The sequence below is a fragment of the Camelus bactrianus genome, chromosome 21 (genome assembly GCF_048773025.1).
Source record: "Camelus bactrianus isolate YW-2024 breed Bactrian camel chromosome 21, ASM4877302v1, whole genome shotgun sequence".
Lineage (NCBI taxonomy): Eukaryota > Metazoa > Chordata > Mammalia > Artiodactyla > Camelidae > Camelus > Camelus bactrianus.
This window is the reverse complement of record NC_133559.1, coordinates 28,531,187-28,558,940: the sequence shown is the minus strand read 5'-3', so window position 1 is coordinate 28,558,940 and position 27,754 is coordinate 28,531,187. Positions and strand designations below refer to the sequence as shown.

The 27,754-nt window shown below is 37.6% G+C and overlaps 1 protein-coding gene across 8 annotated transcripts in view; it reads right to left on the bottom strand.

Moving 5' to 3' along the window:
- The window catches only part of SMG7 (SMG7 nonsense mediated mRNA decay factor), a 75,698-nt gene that overhangs the window by 31,310 nt on the left and 16,634 nt on the right, over nt 1–27,754 (bottom strand). For 7 of the 8 annotated variants that reach the window (XM_074349927.1, XM_074349926.1, XM_074349931.1 and 4 more), the window contains 4 exons: nt 15,762–15,900; nt 6,800–6,831; nt 4,264–4,381; nt 2,337–2,469 (listed from right to left, as the gene is read on the bottom strand). In XM_074349927.1, the coding sequence (XP_074206028.1) occupies nt 2,337–2,469; nt 4,264–4,381; nt 6,800–6,831; nt 15,762–15,877 (399 nt within the window). In that variant the 5' untranslated portion in view covers nt 15,878–15,900. The remainder of the gene's footprint in view (nt 1–2,336; nt 2,470–4,263; nt 4,382–6,799; nt 6,832–15,761; nt 15,901–27,754) is intronic. The other variant, XM_074349929.1, reaches the window with a different exon arrangement.

Genomic DNA, 27,754 nt, shown 5'->3' with positions numbered 1-27,754 from the left:
AAAAAGAATGAAATTTTGCCATATGCAACAACATGGAGGGATCTGAAGAGTATTGTACTTAGTGAAATAAGTCAAATACTGTATGTTATCACTTATATATGGAATCTAAAAAGTAAAACTATATATATAACAACAAAAAAAAACCAGACTCAGATATAGAGAACAAACTAGTCATTACCAGCAGAGAGAAAAAAGGGGGCAGGGGCAAAATAGGGGTAGGGGCATGAGAAGTATAAACTACTGTCTATAAAATAAATAACCTACAAGGATATATTGCACAGCACAGGGAATGTAGCCAACATTTGTAGTAACCATAAATAGAGTATAATTTTTAAAAAATTGTAACTCATTATGTTGTACACCTGAAACATAATATTGTACACCAACTATACCTCAATAAAAAAATCTTCACAAATATCATTTATAATAATTTCACAATTCCACTTTACAGATAAACTATAATTTCTTTAACCATTACTCTATTGTAGGATACTGGTGTTTTCAAATTTTAATACTTGAATTACAGTAGCTATTTGTTCCTTTAAATATAATAATTACTATTAAACATCCACTGATCTACAAACAAACAGGCAAAGAGAAAACTGTACTATAAAAACAAGCAAACAAAACCAATCTGATAATTCCCGTATTTCAAAACTTTTAACACGCTGATCCTCCCGCTCTGGATTGGATGCCCCCCTAAGGAAAGACAACTGTTACCCAAATTTGGGTGACATGGCAATCAACATTAAATAAGTGAAAGGACAAAAGAAGAAACTGGAAAAAAAGATGTTTGTCAAAAAACCTTTTTTTTAATTAATATCCTTTTATATAGAAAGAGCTCAGACAAACCAACACGGAAAAAATTCCATACGTTAGAGAAAACGCTTTATACACAAAGAGGCTTATCAAACCATTTAACAATACAAGGAAAAATGTACATTTTGTTTATAAAGCTGATACAAGAATGGATATGTACAACCATGTACAAAAACACTACAGCATTTAGATTAAAAGGGGTAATTTATCTTGAATGAGAGAATGAACAATTTTTGACTTTATAATTTTCAAATCTCTTGAAATTAGTATGCATGTTTTTATAATCAGAAAGCCAAAAAAACCTACATCTATTAATGCATCCATCTCCTCAGTCTGAATAGTCTCTTGAAAGTTAAAGACGGTCCCTTTTTCCCTCCAAGTCTCAGTGTCTAGTATTGTGCTTTACAAATAGTAGGCTTTTAATAGCTACTTGTAGAATGAATTAATCATTAAAATTCACTGTAAGGATTAATTAGTGGCACACCATGATCCCTCTCTCCAAAAATATCAACTCTAGCTAAAAGTCAGCCTCAATTTAAAAATGAATTTTGAGAGTAAGGACCATACTTGAGTTCTTTCAGCGATGAACTGTGATGAATGTTTTAGCCTAAGTAAAACAAATAAATCTCTGTAAGATGATGGCTACTTGGCATCTTCCAACGGTCTTTTCTTATTCTTACCATTCTAAGAAATGGTAAAACCAAAACAGAGCCAAAGTACAGGCAGCAATGGTCAAGCAGCAGAACAGAAAAAGAACAAGCCAAAAACTTATTTCAGTGCAAGATCCTCAAGACAAGACTGTCTTGTCATTGTAAGGTGAGAATTTAAGTACATTTTATTAATTAAATTATGAATGCTATTACAAGTGGATGAAATGTTCTAAAGAATTCTGCTTATAGTAAAGAAAATTCACTGTTTGAAGAAAAGATGCGTTTATTCTTTTACCTTGCCTGACTTAGAAGTTATAGCAGGATGTGACTAAGGACAAGGAAGGGCTCTGAGGATGAGAGTAGCTTATTACTCAAACTGAGGAAAAACTACTCCATTTCTTAGCTAGTTTAACAGCACTTCCAGCCCCAGATAAATTCTATGTTTATATAACACTATGAAGACTCCCTCGATGTCACACATTTTGACTCTTTCTTACCTGACACAATACAGCTGACAGCTCATAACTGCTACGCCAATACCCACACACTGACATTTGCTCTAACCCCACCAGTAACCGACTACCTCTGATGTTTCACTAATACACTGCTCTCATCACCCTTTTTTCATTCACACAATTATACCGCCAACCTTTAAGCTGAACAATCGCCTTTTTAAGAGCAGAGTCTTTACTGTTTTAAAAGTCTTACAGTAAACAATTTGGGACATTTTTATTCCCTTGAGATTACAGGTGATCAACTCCTGGACTGATCACACAGTGGGTACACAAGTGCTTCTATGAACAAGATGTGCAGAAAGAGAACATTCACCACCAATTCTACGAAACTGGTAGGCAACACAGAACTCACCTGAGTATAGAAGCCACTAGCTGCCTCTAGGAACAGAGAAAGGTTTGCCTGAACTTCACTCCGATTCGGGTTTGCTCGATTCTTTGCCTGGCCTTGTAGTGTTGTGATCTGATTCTTAAAGGCATGATTCCAGCTGAAAACAAAATGTAATTCTATTTGGTATAGCAGTGACTCACTGGGCAGACACTGGTCCCCCTGAGAACAAGAAAGAACTGTCTGTTATAATTATAACACACTAGACAGTAAACTTGCATTAAAGTTATTCACTTATTTAAATAACTTTATGCTCCCCTTTGAACAAGAATAGACAAGCCGTAGAAGGCATCTGACCTTGGTAAACACTTACCAAATGTTCGAATAACCAGACTGTGGCTTCAGTTACTAATCTTTTAGTGCTACTAGAGTTAGGGCCTATTTAGGGATCCCAGTATAAAATCAAAACCTCAGGGGCAACCAAAGTAAAAATAAGCTATTAATAAACTTCCACACATTGTACAGCTGTGCCAAAAAATGACTGTTCTTTATCAAGTGACATGTCTGGATTTGGGGAAAAAAACTGTTTTTTTTTTGGTCAATATTAAGCCATATCTCTTACTTCTCTAAAACCTATTTCCCATAGCACTCCGTTCTTTTTCTGTTTAATAGTTTGTTTATTTCTCTTAGGGTTAATATTTTCTTTCGAGCTTGAAATATAAGCTCATTTTTGATATTTCAATTTTGGCTATTCACTAATTTTGGCTATAAACTAAGAAACAACACAATGCTGAAATGTGGCATACCAAAGTTTATTATAAACTGTCTTTCATTAATAAGTTGTATGGAGAATCATTTAAAATTCAGTTATGGTAAAATATAGTCACTCCCTAATTTGGAAATTACAGAGGGGAAAAAGATACAAACAAATAAAAATACCCAGAACCAGGATGGAGGAAAGGAAGATATTACTGGCTTGACTAAAGGAAGCAATATGGTTGAAAAGGGTTTACAACCTACCTGGAAAGTACCTAATTCTTTATCAACAGCAGCTTTTCAGGCTCTTTTGAGGCACTGGGGTTTTTAATGTCTTATGAGGGCAATCACTCCCTCAGCACTTTTGATGCCATCTTATCCTTGACTCTAATATCAAAAATATGGATTTTGAGTGATTGTGATTAAGCTCTATTACTAGACCTCCTAACAACATAAAGGTTAGGTGTGGAAGACAGGAAAAACTCATCTTCTCCACAACTTAGCATAATGGGCATTATTAAATCGAATATTTTTGATTTTTAATTTTCCACCAGGCTAACATCCTTGTTCCAACTTATAACGTAAGGCCTTCCATGAACGGCATTCATTTACTCACTAGGGAATCTGACATCTGCCATTTCACCCCTCATAGAAAGAATGAGTAGAGCAGCCTAAACATACAAAATCCTTCTTTTGCTGTATTTTGGGGGGAAAAAAGGAAGTATTTATTTATTTGATTAAAAGGAAGAACTTTCCTTCTAATGCAAACACATTTTCTTTTGGGAGAAATTTATAGAATCACATTTATCAAAGAAAGATTTGTCTAAAGTCTACCCTTCAGTTTCTTTTTTTTAATCTTATACTGAAGACAATACAATACAGAGAATCCAAACACTGTCTCTCAGTACTTGAAATATACACAGATTTGTTTTTATGATACGCCCTAAAGTCCTCAATAAGGCTCAACTCTAAACATTTCTCCTCTTGCCAACTAAGACTATGTCTGAAGAAAAACCAGTGGTCAAAAATTTTGCTCAAAAAATCACAAGTATTAGAATTTTTCTTTTCTTTTTTTTTTTTCACTGAAAAAGCTTACTCTGACACCGGTTAAAAAGGAACAACCAAATTGTTCTCTTCTATTCTAAAGCCTTGGTGAGACTCTTGATGTTATAGGGACATCCCAAGTGATAATACTTACAGATCCTGTTCTACTTTCTTGTCTAAAGCGTATTCCAAATCAGTAACTAGCATTTTCTGGTACAGGTCCTGCAGAGCCTGCCTGGATGTCCAGACCTCAGCTGGACCCAGCTTAGAATCTGAGTAATGAAACAAAAACAGAACAGCAGACAGATGAACAGATAGTTAAGACCATTATACCATACCAGTGACTCCTTCACCCTCCTTTCCCCAGAGCAAAAGCTGCTTTCAGGACACACCACAGACTGCTGGGGAAGCTTTATACTGCCACGTTTCAAATGACTATCACGTTCTGGCGAATGACTAAGTCCTGTTTAAAATGCTTCTTCATTTGTCTTTTAGTTTTGAAATAACACTATGAAGTGAAAAAGGCTAAAAAAAAGAAGACTCGTTTGCCCTTTGCTCTTAACTTGGACTTCTATGTATTCGCACCACAGGAAGCCATGTGCCCAACAGTAAGTCACCCCGACTGAAATGATGGACTGCCCAAATTGGTCTGTTTACTCGCATATCTCTTTGTCCAAATGTCTCTTCATTCTGAATCATTTTCACAGTTGTCCTTATAGAAGTCTCCTGCCGGCTCACAGTCCAGCAGGTGTTTGGGCATTCTGCTATTACTCCTACTCTCCAAGGCCAATAAAGCCTTGACAGTAAGTGTTATTTTAACGATTGGCAGACTGCTTGCCAAGACACTTTTGTGAGCAATACATTCTTGCTATTTAATATAAATGAAGACCAGCAGCAGACAGTGATTAAACTGCTCAAGAGGCCAAATGAGAGACTGGGTACAAGATGAAATCAGCAAGCCAGGCTATGCCCATACGTACTACCAAACTGGGGCCACACTGTCTGCCAGAGTCCCGCAAGGCACATCAGCCTTTCTGATTACTAGGCTTACGAGTGCAGTAACTGACAGCCCGCTGCCTCAACAGAAGAACTGAACAGTGGGCTTCTCAGTGACAGATTTCTGCCTGCCAGTTAGCCTGGCTGGCTGGCTGCAGTCAGTATTCGCTGCTGCACAACGGCCTGAGCCTCATTCTTCTTCAGGTCTGATGTCAGTATCTACAGCCACTGTCACCCTACTCTGCACACAGAATCTCCTAGCTATCTGAGCTAGTCCTCACAAGAGTTTCCTGGCTAATAAAAATAGGGTATTTTGGGGGGGGGGTGGCTTTGGTATCAGGTTCTTAGTCCCTTACTAAGTTTTTAATAACTAAATAAAGAGATTTACAGATTTATTCAACCCTGCTTCAACTCATCGATGGCAGGGGAAGGATTATAAGGGATCGTTAACTCTGACCTGTCAGACAGAATATCATTTAAATGAGTGGATTTAATAACTTAGTTAATGTTTCTGGGCAGCCAGATGTCCTCTATAAAAGTCAAACCCTAAGTCTACCTACTGAGGGTGTTCAACACTTAAGAAAATGTAAAAGGTGTACAGATAGCTTAGCATTACCTGATGTACAACTTCTGTCAGACAGTGCAGATTTACGCTTACAATGACGGCACATGGGCGTCATACAGCAGCTCAGAGCCGACACTGACACGAGCATGATGACAGCTATAAGGTGCTATGCGAAGTAAATCTACGAAAAGTGTTTTTGGCTTTTTTTTTTTTTTGCTTTTTGCCTTGAACAAGATGTCGATGAGATTAGCCACAAATTCTCAGAATACTAGCCTGTAATTCTAGAAGTTGAGAAAAAGAGAACTAAACAGCCCATTTCCTCTTGGTTGCAAGTTTTGGCAGGTGTACTGGTTATAACAACAGTTTAACTCTTTGTGGGTTTAACTGCAGAATTAAATTCTTCAAAAATCAGAGTGAGTTGCTCTATGCCCTGTCTCTTTTACAGTTTCGGACAGTGACACAGAGCAAAGTGCTACTGTGCTGTCACTCAGATCATATTCATCGCTGCACAACTACTGTCATATATTCCTTAAGTTTGGAGTTAAAATCATCTGCTGCTTTTACTGACTTAAGTTCAGTTATTCTTTCAAAATCACCCTGGCGGCTATTAATCAAAATGAAAAAGAGAAAAGAAGGCAAAGTGGCAAGGTAGCTCAATTTCAAGGACTTTCAATTTGCAGGGTTTTCCTGCAAATGTTCTTTCTTTTTCTGAAGGTTTACTTACTATTCAACTATAACCAGAAAGATATGAGCCTAACATCACAAGATACTTACTTGTGTTTATATGGTGTATGAATTATTTTTTCTGTATCTCTTAAGTCGCTGATAGTTTGTAAAAATTAAACAATTATATGCATTAAATTAGGTAATATTTGACTCAACATAGCGTAGATTATATAAAATTCTTGAGAAGCCATTTAAGAATTCAAAACATAAAATTCTTGAGATGCCATCTAAGTAAGAACTCAAAGTATAAAGACAATAAATATTTAAAACAAATAGTAAGTTATCATCCCCTGTACTGCAGTGCAACCAGGACAGAACTATACGTAGCACAGAAAAGCAGATATACTCCCTTTAATTTAATGGTATAAAATAAGCTGTGGAAAACAAATGAGCCAGCCAGTACCTGTCATGTCAGCCTTCAGGACTTCTGCCTGCCTGAAAAAAGGAAAAAGAACATCAGTTAGAAACAAACTAGGCCCACCCAACATAATAACACTACAGGTTTGAAGTTCAGTGGAATCAGACACTACAGGAAGGATGCACGGCGCTGCAGACAGCGCTCCTGTTTAACTTCCAGAGGACCATGAGGTCTTGGCAAACCGATGCTATTACTGAAACGTTCACAGGGGCATCAGGAACTCTTCTCCTGAGTTCACTTTCTTACAGTTAGCATCCAAATTGGATATATTTAAGGTAACATTAAATGATAACCATCAAATAAAGTTTTCCTTCAACAAGGTCAGAAAACCCTGTTTCTCAAGTCACCAGCTGCTGTAACTATTTCAAATCTCCACTCTTGTCAAGCTACTGATTTCCGCCCCTTCCTCAGCCCCAGCCCTCTTCAGCAAGGGCAGCCCACACCTCAGGGAGAGCAATGCCCAGTTACCAAACACTGCATTCACACGGCCCTCTTCTTTCTCACCCTTTTTAAAACACTAGCGGTACTGCACCTCTTACTTAAGACTAGGAATTCCACTCAGGTATGCTCTTTCTAGCCTTTCTTAAGGGCTTCTGGTCCTTTAATTTCAATAATTTAAAAACCTGCCTCTCTGTTGGGTCCTTCTCATCAGTATTTAAACATGCCCCAGTCTCTCAGATTTTTAAAACTTCCTACCCTACATTCTCCTCTAGCTGCTGCTCCTTCTCTCTCTTCCAAATTCTTCAAGAACTGCCTGTGTTCAAGGGGTTGAAAACCAAACTCCTGGTTCATCCCCACCCCACCTGGTTCTCTTTCTCTTAGCATCTGCATCTAAGCTTGCTGGCTGTGAGAAGCAGACACCTGGAAGTCACTCACGGCAACTGCCTCTCAAATCCCTGGCACTCTGTAACTCCAGAGGACTTCACCAGCCCGAGCACATTCTGAGTCTACTGCGCTCCCTTTACCGGCCCTTCAGCCACTCTCGCCCAGGTCACAGCTGCAAAGCCCCCAAACCGTTCTCCCCACTTCACTCTCGTCTCATTTCATTCTGTCCTCTTTACTGCTGCCAGAGGGGGCTTTTAAAAATGCAAATCTGACCTTACCAATTGCCCACTTAAAAATCTTTAATGATTTCCCACTGCACTCAGGGTAAAAAAGCAGAACCTTCATGAAAGTGCTCTACAGAGCACTCTGCACTCCAGCCCTTACTCCCTCTCTCCGGAGCTCTGTGCTCCGGGCCCCTGGGCTCTGGCGTCCCCTGAGTGCTCTGCTCCTTTCCCACTCAGGGCCATCGTAAAGAAGAGTCCCCTGCTAGGGATACCTCTGCCCTCTTTGTCTGGCTCGCCACTCATCTTTCGTCTCAGTCAGAGACACGACTTCCTCAGGAAGCCTTACTTAAACCCTATATACAAGAAGGATACTGCTGCTTTATGCTCTCAAAGCACTCATATTTTTTCTTCACAGTACGTATCTCAGATTTTAAGAATGCTCACCATCACAACCCCCATGCCTGCTAGCACACTGCCTAGCATGCAGTGTGCTTTCAATAAATACTTTTTAAGTGAAGAAAGGAAAAAGGTTAAATTATGTTCGTATCTTCTATTTAAAAAGTATATAAACTTAAGAGATCTCCATTTAAAAAAAATTGACATAAAAGCTAGAGAATACTGAGATTCTAAAATTCTAAATTTAATTGTTTTACATAATTTATTAAGTATTTAATATCAATTGGGAAGTTTAGTTTCATCAAAACGTAACATGAATCTTTTCATTTTTCTACCTTTTAAAAAGATACTATGTTTTTCAAAAATTAGGCTTTCAAACAGAATCACAATAGGATGCTATAGAAACCATGAGCTATATGAGAACTACCAGTATAAACAAACAATACTAAACAAACAGCTACACTCAGTCCTAAAATGTAACATCACGTCAAATTCCATCATCCATACAGCCTAGTTTCACTGTTTGCTTTGAATGTTAAACTTCTGCCATTAAAAAAAAAATCGTAACAAGGTTATTGGTTTATGCCTTTACAGCCTAAGATTATACAATTTGAGATTACCATGTATCCTACCCTACCAACGTCACAACCACAGCCCCCCCCCCCCCGCCCCAGGCCTTCCTGGAGCACTACTAACTGAAGAACCTCACACTGAGACAGCCAGCTCTGAGCATGCATTGCCACACGATTCAATAACCTTTCATTCTGAGCTGCAAAGCTGCGAAGGATATACTTCACTATGCTTCCATATCTTAGCTAAAAATCCATACTTTGGTATATACAAGATATACTTAGGATCATGTGCCTACACGGTGTCTTCTCATTCCAGACAAGATTTGCTTGTAAAGATGAACAAATACCATTTTGGTACATGAACACCTGCCTAATGAGGATACCAATTTCCAGTCAAATGAAGATTAAATTGAACATATGACAGGAACTATCTCCAAATAATCTGCTATTCTGATAGGCCATCATTAAGAGAAGAACTATAATTGTAGCAGATTCTGGAGCAGGTTTCTACTGATTAATAAAGATCAAAATTTTACTCTATTTTTATATACTATAGCCTCTCCAAGAAAACTGTAAAACAGAAAATTCAAACACTAACAAAAATGCAAACTCATAAGAACTACCTGATGTGAAATGTTCAAGCATTCTGAAGTTCCAGGAGTTCTGATTCCTCAGTATGACAAGGGAAGAGGTGCTCACCTCTGCGCACAGTTCCCTCCCAGGCTCCAAGAGACACGTCAGTGACTAAAACAGCCTTGCTAAACTGAACTGGTGAAAAGACAGCTCAATGGAAAATAAAACGGCTACCACGATTCCCATTTTATAAACCAGGAAACTGAAGCTCAGAAAGAATTTGTCCACAGCCACAAGCAATTAGATACGATTAAGTACAAATTTAGTTTTCTGACTCCAAAATCCAAGTTATTTCTATTTCTTTCAAATTAGAATAAAAATACTCTATGACATAAAAAGCTAACATAGATCTATCTAGGTTCAGTTTTGTTCTCTGTCAATCAAATGCTAACATTTAAGTCCACTAGCCTAAATTAAAAATCTGTTCATATTACGGAAGAAATAATATCTTTATCAGAAAGAACACAAGGAGTAAAATTCATGTTCTAGTGCAGTGGTCAGCCGTGGGTGAAAGTCCCTGCCTTTCACACTGAGTCAGTTTTTGTAAATCAGTTTCGCTGGAACAGAGTCATGCCCATTCATTTACTGCTTGTCTACAGCTGCTCTCTGCCACAAGGGCAGAGGACGGTAGCTGGGGCACGACCACGTCTCACCAAGCCTAAAATATTTACTATCTGGCCCCTTTTCAGAAAAAGTTTGGCTCTCCTGCTCTAGGGAGTACTTGATCCAAAAACTGAGAAGTCTATATCTACATATATATATATATCTATCTATAAATTCCCAAACCAGTTTTCCCATATGAGGAATTATCAACAATAGTTTCCTCAGAGTAAAGATCTATTTTTATTCATTAATATCATAATCTTGTCACAAAGAGGACTACGTTAAAAAGTGGTCTCATGTAATTGCAAAGTTAGTACCTGTAGGCGACACTGTTTTTGATGGAATTTATTTGCAAACTGTTTAAAAATGGTTGTTTATATATTATCCACTAATTCTTCCTTTTCCCTGTGTACCAAAAATACACATTTACACAGGTGAGAGGGTTAAACTGAAAATTACTACCTCACCAGAAGAGGAATCCCCATCCTCCTACCACTGCACAATCATTAGGCTTTTTTATACAGTGCATAATATACAAGAAATCGAATCAATAGACAGTGATCTTATACCCACTGCTTTCATAAAGATTAGCACAAAATTGGCTATTGGGTGATTTTCTTTTTTTTATAAAGAAAAAATACTACACCTCAGCTGACCTACTGGTTTTGTTTTGTTTTCTTCCTGGTTTTGTTAAAGACTAATATTGTTAAAAGATTAATGTTACAGTTTATAGCCCATGCTCATATAGAGAAAAAAGTTTAAAAATGTTTCCCCTTGGTTTCTAGAAGGTGTGGCAACATGAGTTCCTTTTTATTCTTACTTTTAGCGGAAGGAATTATTGAAAAGAGTGAACAAACCAAGAACTCAAGAATTAATGTCATCATGCCTTCAGTAACAAAATAGCACTACCAAACAATTATATAAAGCTTTGAAAACAGCCAATATATTGTTTCATTAAGTAAATAAGAGAAATTAAGCACTTCTATCAAACAATAAAAAAGAAAAAGTCATTAAAAGGCTGAATAAAATCTGAAACATTCAGTGATAATCAAATGTTTAGAGCTAACAATCTGAAACAACACTCCTGGAGACAACACGGTCGCCAGGGCCTGCAAGTGCAGGTGGCGCATTCTGACGCACAAGGCGCACTGAAACAGCCAGCACTGCATTCAGCGCCCACTGTCCTACAGTCAGTGCCTTCCATGAAGTCAGTCATTTAATCCACAGTACGTGCTATCATTACCTGCACTTTATGAAGAAACCCAAGGCGACAGAGGTTAAGTAACAAGGTCGTCAAGTTAGTAAGTAGTAGAGGCAGCACTTTAACACACTGATTTCAGAACCTAACTCCTAACTGTTGTATCATAGTTCCTCTCTTATACACGATTTTAAGGAAAAAAAAAATCTGGAATGTTTAATAGTAAGTAGCCCCCCCAGAATCAGGGCCTTCAATAGTTAAACATTTTATGGTAACATTTTTATAATGTCACTAGAGGAAAAAAGCTAATTAATGCTTATCTTCTTTAACAAATAGCTTGCTTACACACAGCACTGATACAACAATGCAAGGCACCCAATATAGGCTACTCTCTCTTAAGAACACACATTAAGATCCATGACTTAAAAACAGAAGATATTTCCAAATCAGGGACAGAGTCAATGGAAGACTCCTTCTACCTGGACTCCCAACCCCCTCCCTCCTATAAGCAGAACATAAGAATATAAGCCAGCATCTCCTAAACTCAGTTGTGAAGGAAAGGTGAATCAGCCTCTTCTGTTTTGGAAGACAAGGCTAGAGGAATTTTTTTTTGAAATTTAAATAAAAGCCATAACGGGTTTTATTTCAAGATAATTTGGTTATTTACTTATTTCCACAAAGTACTAAGGAATATCTGGGATGACAGTAGCCATCAATTATAATCATAAACATAGTATCTAATGATAATTATTTGTGCTAAATAACAGGCCAGACCTAGAAACTGTACTAAAGTGAGCTGACCTGGGCAGACGTGAACACGCACCCAGGTCTTAGAGACACCACCGAGTCTCGTGGCAGTGATGAGAAAAAAGGAAACCATACTGTCCGCTGCTGAATCCCACACAAGAGCACCTAGGGAAGACGCTGCTCCCAAAGGAGCTCCTCTCAGTGAGAGAGAACAGAACGCGAACTTGCTGTCTACGCTCCCTGCAGTCTGTCACAGGTTTACAGACCGCCCAGCACTCCAATGGCCTACATCACAACCTTCACTTGACAATCTGCATTATTTGAGTATGTGAGTATTATCTGAGTATTTAGTTAATGAGCATAGGTGTTATTAAGGGCCAGTTCAGGTCTGGGAATCTCAAAGCATAAGGAGTCGTTCTTCCCGGCAGAGAAAGCAGCACAACAATAAAAACACGGGCAAGCCAGTGAGAGAGGTAGCCTGCCACATCAAACGCAAGGTAGGAAGCTTCAGAAGGTGAGCTGGAGAATCAAGGCACACGGCAGACTGTGAGGCCTCACATGACATGTGAAGGAGCTCAGATTTTGTCTTTTAACTAACGGGAAACCAGTATTGAATTTTAAGCAGGAACACAGTATTGTCAGAATTGCATTTTTAAAAGATTACAACAACAAGATGCGTGGAAGATGGATTTTAACGAGGCAAAACTGGAAGACTCCGAAGCAAGGAAGTGACAATACAGATGGATGGAAAAGCCTAGACTCAAGAAATATCTGTAAGTAAAATCAGTAGAAGGAGAGACAAAGCAGAGAAAATAGTCTAAAATCATTCCCAGACTGTTGGCTTGGACGTCTGGGTGTACAAGAAAGTGGAGGCATGTAAGCAGACACTCAGAGCTGAGTGTCAAGCACGGGGCAGGCACAAGACTGGGGACACAGTGCTGCAGGGAACAGCACAGCAGTGCAGTTAAAACCGTCAGAGTATGTGTAACTGCTCAGAAAGGCAGAAGGGTGGTGCTACATCCTCACCTTCACTTTTAAGGGGCAGGTAAAGGAAAGATAAGGAATACCAAGAAGGAACTAACAGGTATGTGAGGGCAAGAGAAGAGTGGTGTACGGAAAAGAAGAGGATAAAAGGGAAGAGGAATCAACAACACTAAAGGCAGCGTAAGGACTGGAAAGTGTGCTGGATTTGGTAGAACAAGGGTCAACGACAGCCTTGCCAGAGAAAGGAAAAAAGGTCAAACTGCAGGGAAAATGAGGAACAAATGAGAGGGAGAAGTTTAAATCAACTCTTAAGACACTGACTGCGAAAAGAAAGAGAAGGGGGCCATGGGTCAAGAGAAGTTTCTGCTTTTCAATGGGAGCGACTCGGGCATGTCTGGAATGTAGAAAAGAACCTAGGAGAAAGGTCTAGGCTAAGACAGGGAAATGAGAATAAAACTGACAGAGCAGGGCACTGGAAGAGTTGAAAGGACATGAGAATGCGCGTACAAGCCAGGAAGCACAGCTGGCGTTAAAAAGGGGCAGGGTGAAACTGGAGGGAGGAGGAAGAGACAGAAACGTGCTAGGAAAATCTGGGAGTAATGCAGGGTGGAGAGATGTCAAGAGAATTCACTGCTACACTGCCTCAAATTCAGAGATAAAGTAGATCAGATCAGTGTCTGCAAGTAAGAGGGAGATTAACTGAGGAGAATGATGGATCTCTGGGATAATTACAAAATGAACAGGAAACTCACGGCAAAGAAAAGAACTGAGAAAAGTGAATGGTGCCATATGGCTTAGACACAATGAAAAATATGAAAACAGATCAAGATATAAGCAGATAAATAGGGCAGAGGACCAAACTGATTGTTCAAAAAAGGAGATATAACTAGCAAGTGCAAATGAAAACAGGTAAATATTTTTACTCTAAATAATCAAGAAAATAATATACATGCTAGCCTTAAAGACAGTGGGCATCTCATACCTCTAAGGAACTCGAGGCAGAGTAGAAGACACAAAGACATATACAATAATTTAATAATTTCAATAAAACATGATTGAGAATAGGATAGGAATGCATACCTAGAGTACAAACAGAGAAAGAGAAGAGCCCCTGGAGTGAGGGAGAAGGCGGCATTCAGGGCTACATTCCTAACACCTAGAAGAAGGCCTGGTGCGCCACAGCTGCTCACTAAACTTGCTGAATTAATACAATGTGTATCATACAGAAGGCAATTTTATGTAACAGACAATGACATAGAATAAAAAAGACTTAGGTCTGAATCTGCGTTTCTTACATACTAGTAGTGCTACCTTGGAGTTGGTTTCCAAGAAACCTCAATTTCCTCGTCTATGAAACTGATACAAACTCCCTTTCAGTGTTGCTATGAGGAATAAATAAGACAACAAGTAAGTTGCATAAAAGAACTGGACTGATAACTCCAGGAGGGAGGGGTAATCCGACTGTGACATGAATACCTCAGTGACCACCAAATTACTTTTCCTAATCTGGTCACTGGCACAGGATCCCTTCTGAAGTAGCACGCCAGGCTGAAGGAGACAACAATCCAAAGTGGAGGTCAAAAATCCTAGGCCATCTACTACCACATCATGCTAAGTCACAAAAGAAAGAGACACTGTTTGAATGTCACCATGACCACATTCTAGCATGCACAGAAAATAAAGCTGAAGGTAGACAGACAAAAATTACAAACGATTTCTAGTATTTTATTTTTGCTTCTTCCCAAACATCAGTTTTGATTACATAACTTAAGCAAATACATTTTAAAATTGGACCTGATAATAATCAAGCCTAGAAATGTCATGGTAATTGATTAGACTCTAAACTAATCTGCTAAGAATTAACTAATAACCTAAATAATAATACAGTTTGATCACGTACTATTTATTTGCCAGGTCCTATTTACATGCTTTCATATGTTATCAAATCTTTAGTTCTCACATTAAATCTATCAGGTAAGTAATAACATTATCCCCGTTTTTCTGATGGGGAAAAGTTTACCCTGCCCAGTCACACAGCTACGAAGGGTCAGCGCCTGGGCTTCAGAGCTCATAAGCATTATACAGCACTGCAGGTCTTCTGGAATATTCTGGCCATAGGTGTCACTGTCATGGTATCAACTTCTAGGGGCAACTATCACTTCTCGTTTAAAAGCCACAATTCCAAGTCAAGCACCTTCACATTCTGTCATTTCCACTGACACAAGCTGATGTGACAAGAGCTGCTAGCTCACCACGTGGTTGGAGAGGCTTCTCTTGCACACCATCACATGCCTATTTCTATAGGCGCCTAGGAGGCATGACTGCATCCAGGCTGGCATACAGAACCAAGAACTGATGATCCCTGCACTCCAATGAGTGCCATATACGTAACCCAGCACACAGGCATTTTCATTTTAAAGGATAATCTGTAAGACAGATCACACGTCCCTCTGCTGATCATAAATAGTCACACACAGCATATATAAACATAAAAATTTCTTGAATTTACTTTAGTAAATGTTTAAAAAGTTTCCTTGGACTACAAGATATAAATGCTCATGACAAAGTAAACATGCCAAATCTCTCATGAAGCCACATAAATAAAAGAAATTTTTTTAGCACTCCCCACCCCCCATCCTGGCCAATATTAAATGCTTTAGAAAGCCTCTAATTCTTCTATTAGTGTTCGTAGTATATGAATATTTTAACATATATCTCTAAAAGAAATACAAACATGTAGAAACCCCTTGTAATTTTTATCCTACCTAATATTACTTGATTTCAGATGCTCCTCTGATTTCAAGTTTCCGGTCCTCATCTGGGACTTAAATGAAACGTTTTCTCCCACAATGACTATCTGCAAGAACATCCAAGTTCTCATAAGGTAGAATGGTTTAAGACATTCTAGACAGAGGAGAGGAGGAAAACATGAGTTAACCCACAACAACAGAGAATCCCCTTGAAGAAAGTTAAATTATTTTCTCTTTAGTTAAAATGATTCAATGTCAAAGGTAAAGGAAAAATATCAAAGCTTTTTTTCCTTTTTATATTTAGTTTCCTAGAACACACATTTAAAATTTGTAAATTCCTCAAATATACTTGATTTGTATATTTCTAAAATTCTAGCTTGGGATTGAAGTGTTATTCTAATCTCACTCCCTGTCTGAAAGCTGAGTGATTTTTACAAGCAAGCAGACACCAGTTACCCAGCAGGGTTCTTGTAGTACCAAGGTGACAGCACCCTGCAGAACACAGGAGCAGATGGCTGGTGCAAACTGGACTGCTTATAGAAGGAAACACATGTAAAGCAATTAAATCACAATTATAGATGGTATAAATAATGCTTAAGTTCTAAGATAATCTGAAAATGGCCAGTTTTTAGATCTTCATTCCCTCACTGAGCAGTGATTTGGTCATTCCTATGTGCTAGATTATAGTATTTGGACTAGGTATACAATAATGAACGAAACAGATTACAGTCCCTACACAGATTTAAACTCTAATGTGGAGACAGACCAATGAGGAAAGCGAAGGCAGCAGAAGGCGGTAGTTAAAGGCATGAACGTGGGTGCACACTGCACTCAACAGCATGCTGGGAGTAATTCAAGACACAGGAAAAAATACAGCACGATTTCTTAGGGACATCAATTTAACTCAAAGATTTGGACAAGAAGTTAAGGAATTATTATTGGATACCGATAATTGCTTATATTTACATTACACTGTGGCAGATTCTATGCTAAATGTTCTAAACATCTGATCCCACAGAACGGGAGCGTAACGTAGTAGTTATGTATTTTATACCCCAGACTGCCTGCGTTCAGACCAAGCTCTGCCACTTACGCACTGTGTCACCTTAGAAAAACTACTTCTCTGTGTTCCAGTTTTGTCAGAAGTAAGAAGGAGATAATAAAAGCATCTACCCCACTGGGATGTTTTGAGGATTAAATGAGGTATAGAAATAAAACACCCAGGACTGTTCCTCGGTAAGTAAGCCCTCAAAAAATGTTAGCTATTATTGTCATTATTACCTTTATAGTTATCATTACTCTTCCCAACAATCCTAAAATGTAAATGCTGCTATTACCCTCATTCTAAAATTAGGAAATTGAAGCTAAGAACACACACTAATCAATTCTAGAAAAGAAAACAAAGTTATTCATAATTTTTAACAATACAACACCAGTCTTAAGAGAAACTTCAAACGCAGGAGGCCTTTGTGGACTTTGTCTCCATACTTCCAAAACCTGTATTCAATCTCCTGTGCTCTAGTCGTACTTTAGAGGAAAGGCTAGAAGAAAATAACCTCACAATATAACCCAAGCATGTTAGTACAGCACGTAAGGCCCCACAGCTCCCCACCATATACCTTATGACCCAATAAAACTAGATCCCTTTAGTTCCTTGCTATTTTGCCCCTTAGTATCTTCATTCATGCTTTTTCACTCGACCAGGAATGCCTGCCCTCTTCTCTCCTTGCTTGGTTAACCCCTTCTCATATTACTCAGTAACTCCTATAACAGGGACTTGGCTTGGCCAAGCACTTCCAGTGCATCTTAATGCCTGCTTCTATTACAGCACTCACAGTACTGTGATAAACTTATCTGTTCACAGATTTCCTCCACCAGAGACTACCCTATTAGATGACATATGCCAGAACAAAGGTTTTCAACACTATTGGACTCAATGCCTTAAAAAAAAATGCATTATTTGCAATAACTCTTGTACCTTCCTGAAATAAAATACAAGGTAATATAAGCTACGTACTTAACACATTAAAAATAAATAACTAAATGCCTTATAAGTAACAGGAAAAATAAAAGGAAAGCAATTTTAATGAAAACTATCGTCTACTTTATATAAACGGTCAGGTAAGACTATCTTTAAAGACACATGAAGTAATCAATGCCTGCACATACTCATAATTTTAAGAGATTAACAGAATCCCAAAGATAAGAATATGAAAGCAAAAATACGAACAGACACTAGAATTAAAATGTGTGTTAACGTAACAGACAGACAGACCTACTGGAAATGTAAGAATAAGAGAGAAACAAGGGACACAGGGACAGCATGACAAGACAAAGCATAAAGAGCTGATGTGCGGAAACAGGGGTGTCACTATACCCTTTGACGGGTAACAGGGAGCAAAAATCAGACTGGAAAAAGATACAGCAAACAGTCCTATATATAATGTAAAACACCACATAAATTTAAGTTAGGAAAAAAATAAAGTACAACTTGCCAATTTGGAGTGGGAGGATAGCATGGGACATGGACAGGTTAATTAGCTCAGCTAGTAACAATATTTAAGATACTGTCTGATTTAACTAAATAAAAGAATCTATAAATTATTATGGTACATAAAGTATTCTCTACCTCTAGGTGGTCTCTGAAATTACAAATAAAAGATATGCAAAAATCAAATCTGATTTTCCCACCCAAGAACCATTATTCAGCCCATACTTCCAGACATCAGTTTTACCTAGTCACATTCCTTTCTTCTTTCTTATTTTTCTATCTGATGAAAGTAAGGGGTGCTGTATTATAATCAAATAATCTAACAAATTAAACCTGATATAGATCATAGAGGGCCTATGGAAGATTGCCATGTTAATGGCCTCAATGAATCACATACCTCCGGGCATCTGCACCATTGTGGACCCTCTTCACACAGTGACCCTGGGTTTGGCCATGTGACTTACTTTGGCCAATTAAACCTCAGGAAGTGTGACAAAAACCGAGGCTTGATAAACACTTGTCCATTTGGGTTTGCCCTTTTGTAGGCATCAGTATGTTACAAAGCCAGCAAGATAAGTCCCTTGGAAAGAGGGAACTCAGTTTTCCCACCTACCCCAGTTGAGGGTCTAGACGTTGGAATAAGGCCATCTCGGACTACTCAGGTCAGGCTGAGCTGCTGGATGACTGAGTTATTTAACTTGACTTAGATGGTCTGAAAGATGGGACACCTTTGGAGATTTTGAGCAAAAGGTGCTAGATTTTAACAGGTTCCACCTGGCCACTATGTTGAGCACTGACTAGCTTGGACAGAAGACAGCAGTAGAGATGGTAAGATGTGATCAGACTCTGACCAACAGCATTTGTTGAGTGAAATATAAAAAAAAAAGAGAGAGAGAGAGAAATCAAAAATGATTCACGGTTTTCAGACTAAGCGAATGGAACAGTGGACTTGTCATCTACTAGCAAGAGGAAGATAATATAAGCAGGTGTAGGAGAGGAGTTCACTGTGGACAACGGTGCTTGGCACACGGTATTACATAGCCACTTACTGTTATTTTTTATAACGATGATAACTTTGAAATTTTATACATCCACATGAATGTATACAGTTAATTAAAGAATCTGAGGTTTAAAGAAAAAGTCTGGACTACAGATATTCATTTGGGAGTCATCAGCACATAGACGTTAGAGATGAAAACAGAGTTAACGGCCAGAGAGGAGGGAGGAAAACATGTTGAACGTGGTGCCCTGGAATCCAAATGAAGAAAAAGCTTCAAAAAAGAGGGGAGAACCAATAAATGCTGCTGATACATCAAGTAAAATGAGGCCTGAGAAGTGAGTACTGGATTTAGTAACATGGAAGTCACTGAGGACCTTTTTAAGGAAGAATCTGGGCAGAGAAGCGGTGGTATTGGCCCATGAGATGAATTCAACAGAAAATGACAGGAAAGAAACTGAGACCAAAGCTGAGCTTAGACACCTTCATCTGGGATGGAGAGGCAGTAGAGAGAAGTGTTTGAGTCAAAGAGTTTTTAAGAAAGAGTACATAATATTTTTTTGGAATGGAATAAATAACAACATGGAAAAGATTCAATGGAGGGAAAACAGGATGAAAACAGAGTCTCATGAATGCCACAGGGGCTTGTTTCAATACTGCACATGTTTAAAAGGTAAAAAGGTGCTTGAATGAAAGAATAAAATTTAAAGTGCATATATAAAGGAAGACAATTAATAGTTATTGGGGGGCCTAGTAAACGACAAATGGATTACGTAAGCCATTTCTGATTTAATTTTCATACCAACCTAAGCTAACTACTATTTTTCCAATTTAAAAAAAAAAAAAAAAAAAAAAAAGGCTCAGAGATTTTAGGAAACTTGCCCAAGTTCGCAAATATAGTAAGTGCTAGGACTGGCATTCAAAGCCAGGTGTATCAGAATGCCATGGTTTAAACTCCATTTATTTATTATTCCATGATGCAATACAGACCTCAATTTTCAACAATCCACATATTCAAAGCTAAATTGTGAATATTTTATTGCTTATGATTTTATTCAGAATTTGCCTTTTGAATAGTGTAAGACCCACCCACATCCCCTTTCACCTAAACCTGAAAAACCCTACTCCAGGAACTCTTCCTGATTTTAGCATCTCGCATAGATTCTGTCCTGGGGTCTCATAAGCTGTTCTTCCCACCCTCTCTTTCTCCTCAACACAACGCAAAACAAAAATCCTAACTTCTAAAAAATTGTTTTAATAAGACAATTACCAGATAACACAGGTCTACTGTATCATTTTCTTGCACAAACTATACAGGAGAAACAAACACACATAGACTTCAGCAGCAACAGCAGAACGTTCCTTGGAGTGACTCTAAGTCATCCCTTCAAATAATTTGTACCAGGGCTTAGTGCCAGAGTTATTCATTGAAAGAGTTCTTGAATATATGATTTAAAAAAAAAAGGGTAGGTGGTATCATGTGGACAGACCGTCACACTATACCACTTCCTTAGATAGCATCAGTAATAAAGATCAAACAAATTTTACTATACTCTCCCATATTGCTCCTCAAAGCAAAAATACAGCCTAGCCTCAATGTGATTCCAACATCACTCAGTTTTTAAGTTCTTTGTTACTATAAATAAGGGGGAAAACCCTCTTTAGTTGCTCAATGTGAAGTAAATAACATATACAATTCTATACCATATTAACAAAATCAAATTGCTAGTTCTCTTAGGCAAGAGACCCCCCACCCCCAATTAAGAGTTTATACCAAATCTGGCTCATATTAATTGCACAAAAAAATTCCCTGAAGAAACAATGCTGGGATATTTTCCAAATTTGATGAAAGTTATAAGCCCAGAGATCTAAGAAACTCAATAAACTCTGAGCATTGAACACAAAGGAAAGCTTTCAAAGGCATTATAACCAAATGGTTGAAAAGCAATGAAAAACAGAAAATCTTCAGAGCAGGCAGAGAAAAAAATAAAGAAAGAATAATGGCAAAATTCTTACCAGAAAAAAATGCAAGCCAGAAGATAACAGAATAGTATCTTTAAAGTACTGAAAGGAAAAAAAAAAAAACTGTCAATTTATAGTTTTATTTCCAGCAAAAATATCCTTTAAAACTGGAGCTGAAATAAAGACATTTTCAGAAACACAAAAGCTGAGAAAATTTGATGCCAACAGATCAATGCCATGAGGAATATTAAAAAGGAAGTTCTTGAGGCTGGAAGAAAAGGGTACCAGTTGGAAACCTGGAACTACACAAAGAGATGAGAATGTCAGAAATGATAAATAAGTGGGTAAACATAAAATAACTTTTTTCTCCTTGTTTTGAAACTTACTTAAAATTTAACTGACTTTTAAGTAGAAATAGTAACATTGCAGTCTGGGGTTTAAAACAAATGTATAAGTTTGACAATAACAGTACAAACAGAAGGAGAAGAAAATGGAAGCACTCCATTGTAAGATTTTATATTATATGTAAGATGGTAGATAGAGTAATCCCCTCCCCCGAAAAGGGACATGGTTAATATACCAGCAGAAGAGATAAAACAAAAATAGAAACAGAGAAAAAAATAAATAAATCTAACAATGATTTGAAGACTTCAAAACTCCTTTCATTGCTAGAACAAGTGGGCAGAAAACTAGTAAAGTTAGACTAACAGCCAAACGGAGCTAACTGGCATTTATAGATTTTACCCAAGAGAAGAATACACGTTCTTTCAAGTGCACATGGAACATTCAGCAGGACAGACCATATGCTGAACCACAAAATAAGTCTCTAGGAATTAAAAAAACCTAAAATCACAGAACTATAAATCAATACAGAAAGAGTTGGAAAATTCCTCAAATACTCAGAAATGAAATAATACATATTTTAATAATTAGAAGGTTAAAAAATAAATCACAAAGGCAATTAGAAAACATTTTAAATTGAACAAAAATGAAAACAAAGAGTGTTCAGAGAGATTCTACTTTAAACGTTTATATTAAGACAGACCTAAAAGCACTGACCTAAGCATCTATCTTAAGCTATAAAAAAGAACATACTACACCAAAAATAGAGGAAAATAAGGAAAAGGAGAACACAAAGACATCGAAAACAAAAGCCAAAAGCTGATTCTTTAAAAAGATCAATATAATTCTCCCCAACATGATCTATAACACAATTACAATCAAAATTCTAGCAGACTGTTTTGGTAAAAACTGACAAGCTAGTTTTAAAATTTATCTAGAAGTGGAAGAACCTAGAACAGCCAAAACAATTTTCAAAAAGAATAAAGTTGGAAAACATACATTACCTGATTTCAGAACTTACTACAGAGCTTTGATAATCAAAACAGTATAGTACTGGTATAAAGACAGATACATAGACCAATGAAACAGAACAGAGTCCAGAAAGAGACATATCTATTTACAGCTGACTTGAACAATGTGAGGAATTAGGGGTGCTGACCTGACCACCCTCTACAGTCCAAAATCCGCATATGACTTTACAGTCAGCCCTCCGTATCTGCAATTCCTCACCTGTGGATTCAACCAACGGCAGATCATGCAGTACTGTAGTATATGCTTATTGGAAGAAAAATCCACACACAAGTGGACTGGGAAGTTCAAATCCATGTTGCTAAAAGTCAGCTATATTATATATGTGTATATGCACACGATGTGTGTGTTTGTGTGTAGAGCCAACTGGACTTTTTACAAAGGTGCCAAAGCAACTGAATGGGAAAAAAATGGTATTTTTCAACAAGTGGTTTTATCCAGAACAACTGGATAAAAATGTAAAAACTGGAAAAATTTAACCTAAATAATACATCACTACATACACAAAAATAAATTCAATATGGACCATACACTTAAATCTATAAAATTTCTAGAAGAAAATTTAGAAGAAAAATTGTACTACCTCAGGGTAAATAAAGAATTCAATAAAATACAAGATTCAATAAAAGAAAAGAATTGATAAAATGGATTCACTAAAACCTAAACCTTCTGCTCCTCAACAAACATCATTTAAGAAAATGCAAAGGCAAGCTAGAGTGGGAGATACATATGTACACATATACACAAAGAGTTTACATTCAAAATATAGAGAGAACTCAGTAACAAGACAATCCAGTTTTTAAAATGGACTAATGACTTTAGACACTAGAAAAGAAGATACACAAATGGCCAATAAGCACATGAAAAGACGCCCAACATCTTTAGACACCTGGGAAGTGCAAATCGACAATGAGATACCAGTTCATTCCCACTGGAATGGGGAAAATCAAAAGAACTATCAAAACCAAGCACTGCAGGAGAGGATGTGCAATAACCGGAACCCTCATACACTGCTAGTAGGAGTACATAATGTTACAACTGCTTTGGAAAACAGCTTGGTAATTTCTTGTAAAGTTATACATGCACTTACTGTATGACCCAGCAATTCCATTCCTAGTTATTTACCAAGAGACGTGAAAACCAAAAAGACTTACAGAATGTTCCTAGAAGCTTTATTCACAGTAGCAAAAAAGAAGAAACAACTCAAAGGTTCATAAAAAGGTGAATGGATAAACAAATCTGTAGTATAGTCATATAATGGAATAGTATCCAGCAATAAATAGGAGCAAACCAATTGACACATGCAACAAAGTAGATTATGCTCAAAAAATATTATGTCAAGCAAAAGAATTTGGATACAAAGGGTATATAGCTTATTATTCCACTTATGAAGGTCTGGAAGAAGCAAAAATAATCTGTAGCAATAAAAATCAGAAAAATGATTACCTGAGACATAAAGGAACAAATAGGGGAAGGTTAGGACTCATTAACAAAGGGGCTTGAGAGAACTTTTGCAGGATTTGGAAGTGTTCTATATCTTAATTAGGGCAGTGGTTACAGGGGTATATGGTCATCAAAATTCACAACTGTACACTTAAAATGAGTGCATTTTATTACATATGATCACCTCAACGTGATTTAAAACAGTATATGCCATACGACCATAACCTGATGAAAATGCAGTATCTGTATAAGCACAAAATGCATGTTCTACGTTCATAAAAAGACGGGAAAGTATGAACAGTGCTGGCGGCAATTTAATACTACAATTCTTTCGTTGTAACAGCCTAATTTTATTCAATGTACATATACCTTTGTAACATTAAAGGGACAGTAAATACATCAGGGCTCTAAGAAGCCAATTTTAAAATACTTTGTAGTCAGAATGCTTTCTGCATAGGAAGCTTTCACAGGTCAGACTTAAATAATTTCTACAAAATAAATGTCCTTTTCCATTAGGTCTAAATGTACTTCAGTGCTTCCAGTCTAAGGAAGTCTCATTTAATCCTGCTACCCACCCCTCTCAAGCATACATCCTTCTCCTTGCCTCTAAACGTTGCAAAAACAAAATATATAGGTGGTCACTTTCTGATCACCTAGTCACGTCTAAACTTGCAATTAGGTAACAGATTTTCTCAAGAGTTAACACCGACTTTGCCCAATCTAAGAGCTTTTTCTCAGTCCTCATGCTTCCTGAACTCTCAGTAGTATTATTCAGCACTATAGTGTATAAGCATTGTTTTCAAACTTTAGCCCACATTAGAATCACTCAGAGCTTTTGGAAAGGACTGCTTGAGGGGAAGGAGGAAGGGGAGGGGGAGAAAAGAAAATGACTGCTGGACCTCATCCCAGAGCAGGTCCGAGGGGGGGCACCAGAATCTGTACCTCTAGCAAGATCCCAGGTGCTGCTGATGCTGTTGGTCTGGGGACCACACTTTAAGAACCACCGCAACAGAGCAAGCTTTCGTTAAAATTTTGTGCACACGTAGCTTTTCCTGGCCCTTCGTTTCTTGCTTCTTTCTGCTTCCACCTATCTAGAGTAACAAAATCATTAAGAATAAAACTTAACTTTTATTATCATCTGGTACCTGTTCCCTAAGGATCTAACTCTGAGACCCTTATACTTCTCTAATTCCTTCCCATAGCTAACATCACACTCGACAGGAAAAAGCTGAAAGCATTTCCTCTAAGCTCAGGAACAAGACAAGGATGCCCACTCTCATCACTTTTACCAACACAGTAATGGAAGTCCTAGCCACAGCAACCAGATGAGAAATGAATGTATCACATGGACTCTACTGCTGTAGTTTTATTTTCTTATTTTCTTAGGATTGCAGGATTTTGCTCTTATTTTATTTTTGTTTTACTTATATGTTTATTACACAACATAATTATATAAAACATATACATAAATATTTTCTATGTATAGATGGTCTCAACAAATTTTTCTCATCAACCTTGGCTTCCTAATGTATATGATACATACTTAAAAGCATGAATTCTGGAGCCTGATTCCTGCGTTCAACTCATGGCTCTGCTATTCTGTGTATGACACTGAACTTAACTATTCTGCCTCTGTTGGCTATTCTATAAAATAAAGCCAATGATAAATACCTCAGAGGCTTGCTACTAGGATTCAGAGTTAATGAACAATGTCTGGAATAATGTCTGGCACAAACTAAAATTGTTGGCTTATTATTAATCATGCCAAAAGCACAAACCAGCAGTCTCTCTCTCTATAAATTTATCCAACCTCACTGCTACTCTATGCAAGCCTCAAAGTTGGAACTGAAAAAACAAAAGGTATGTTAGTATTGCCAGATTATAAGTGACTGGAGGCTAATCCAGGACCCCTGAGGCAGAGGATCTAGAACATAATCATTAAGAAGCCCTTCAAACAACAAACAGGTCAAAATGATTCCTAAAAACATTTTTATAAAATCATAAAATGACATACCGAAACAATTTAAGATAAAGGATATTAACTGAAGATTCTCGTTTAAAGTCTCACAAAGACACATTAAAGGGTATACCTGTGTGACCACAAAATGCAGAAACAACCCAATCCTCACACAAAAGAAAGCAACTAAGCAACTCCCTGTTAGCATTTAAAATGAGAGAGAATTACTCATGGTGACACATTTTTGAGCACTGCCATCACTTGCAGCTTCACACTAGCTGCCAGCCATAGTGGAGAGGAAAGACTGTCATCTTAGGCATGAAGAGACAGTGGAGGTAGCAAGCACAGGACAGCAGGACACTTGGAGGCTGTTTTACTAGCTTGGTACTGCACTGCATCATTTTCAAACTCATGGCTGTAATTCCCAGATTCTAAACTGCTCTCTCATTTTCATTTTACCTCACTTGGGAATCTGAAATGAATAACATAAAGAAAGAGATTATTTCCACATTTAGGCTTAAGGAAAGCACCTACTTCAACCACTTCTTCTCAGAAGATGAAATACACACATCAGTTACTCAGTCTAGCCCTCCACCATTTCTTACCTGGAACCCCCCAATTAATCACCTCCTCTAACTCACTAGTGTGGTCTTTCTCCCTCTGTTTAAAGCACTTATATGACTTGCCACAGCTTTCGGGATCAAATTCAAACCACGATGAATCTGATAATCCTGCACCTGATCACCCCTTTAGCCCATGTCCTGCCACTCCTCCACACACACACACAACCTTCATACTAACGTGCAGGTCACCATACCTCTCGCAAAACCACTGTGCCTTTTACTGGAAATGGTCCTATAGATGGAATAGTCTTCAAAGGCTCTTGGAATTGTTTCCCTTAAGACAGTTAACAACATCCATCATGGCATCCTCAGTATCCCAATTCCCTTAAAACTAACATCTAAATACATTGTACAGTAAGTTCTGTTTCTGGTTCTCAGAGAAGATTAAAAATAAAATGGACCTTAAGTCAAATGCACTTGTATTCACAGGACTGTCCCTGATCCAGTGATCTATCACAGTCTCAGAACTTGGTAAATGTAAGTTCAAATAAAGAAAAAAAAACTATAAAGAAATACATTACAGATAATATAGGACAATTGCTCCATAAGGATGTGAGGTTTTTATATACAAAATAGTATACTCTACAAATAATTAATAACAATAACTCAATTTACTGTTGTTTTTTTTTTTAAACCAGGTACAGGGCACCATGCTATGAACTTTTACTCTGTTAACTAATTTATTCTCTGTCAAGTTCTAAGAAACATATTATCTCCATTTTACCATTGAGGAAACTGGAATCAAAAAAAAGATTAGGTAACTTACCCAAGACCATACACCCAGTATTCAAATCCAGGGCTGTCAGAAAGTTAAGGCCTTGTTCTTGAATCATGGTATCTTTAAGTGTTATACTTGGCCAATGCTTTATTGGGAGTATCAGCCTAAACTTTCTGATAACATAGCTCCACTACCAGAAGGAAAGTAACACACTGACAAGGTAAATCCCATGAGATAATAGCTTTCAATGTAAGAATTATTCTGAACACAACAAGAAAAAGACAAGTAGAAAAAGTACCGAACTCAAGAGTTAAAAAATAAAACAAAAACAAACAAACAAAACCCAAGGAAAACATGAAGACATAAACAAGGCCAGAGCAAAGAATTACAACAGACAATAGGAACTGAGGTACATTCATACATTCTTTGAATGAATATTCATCAAA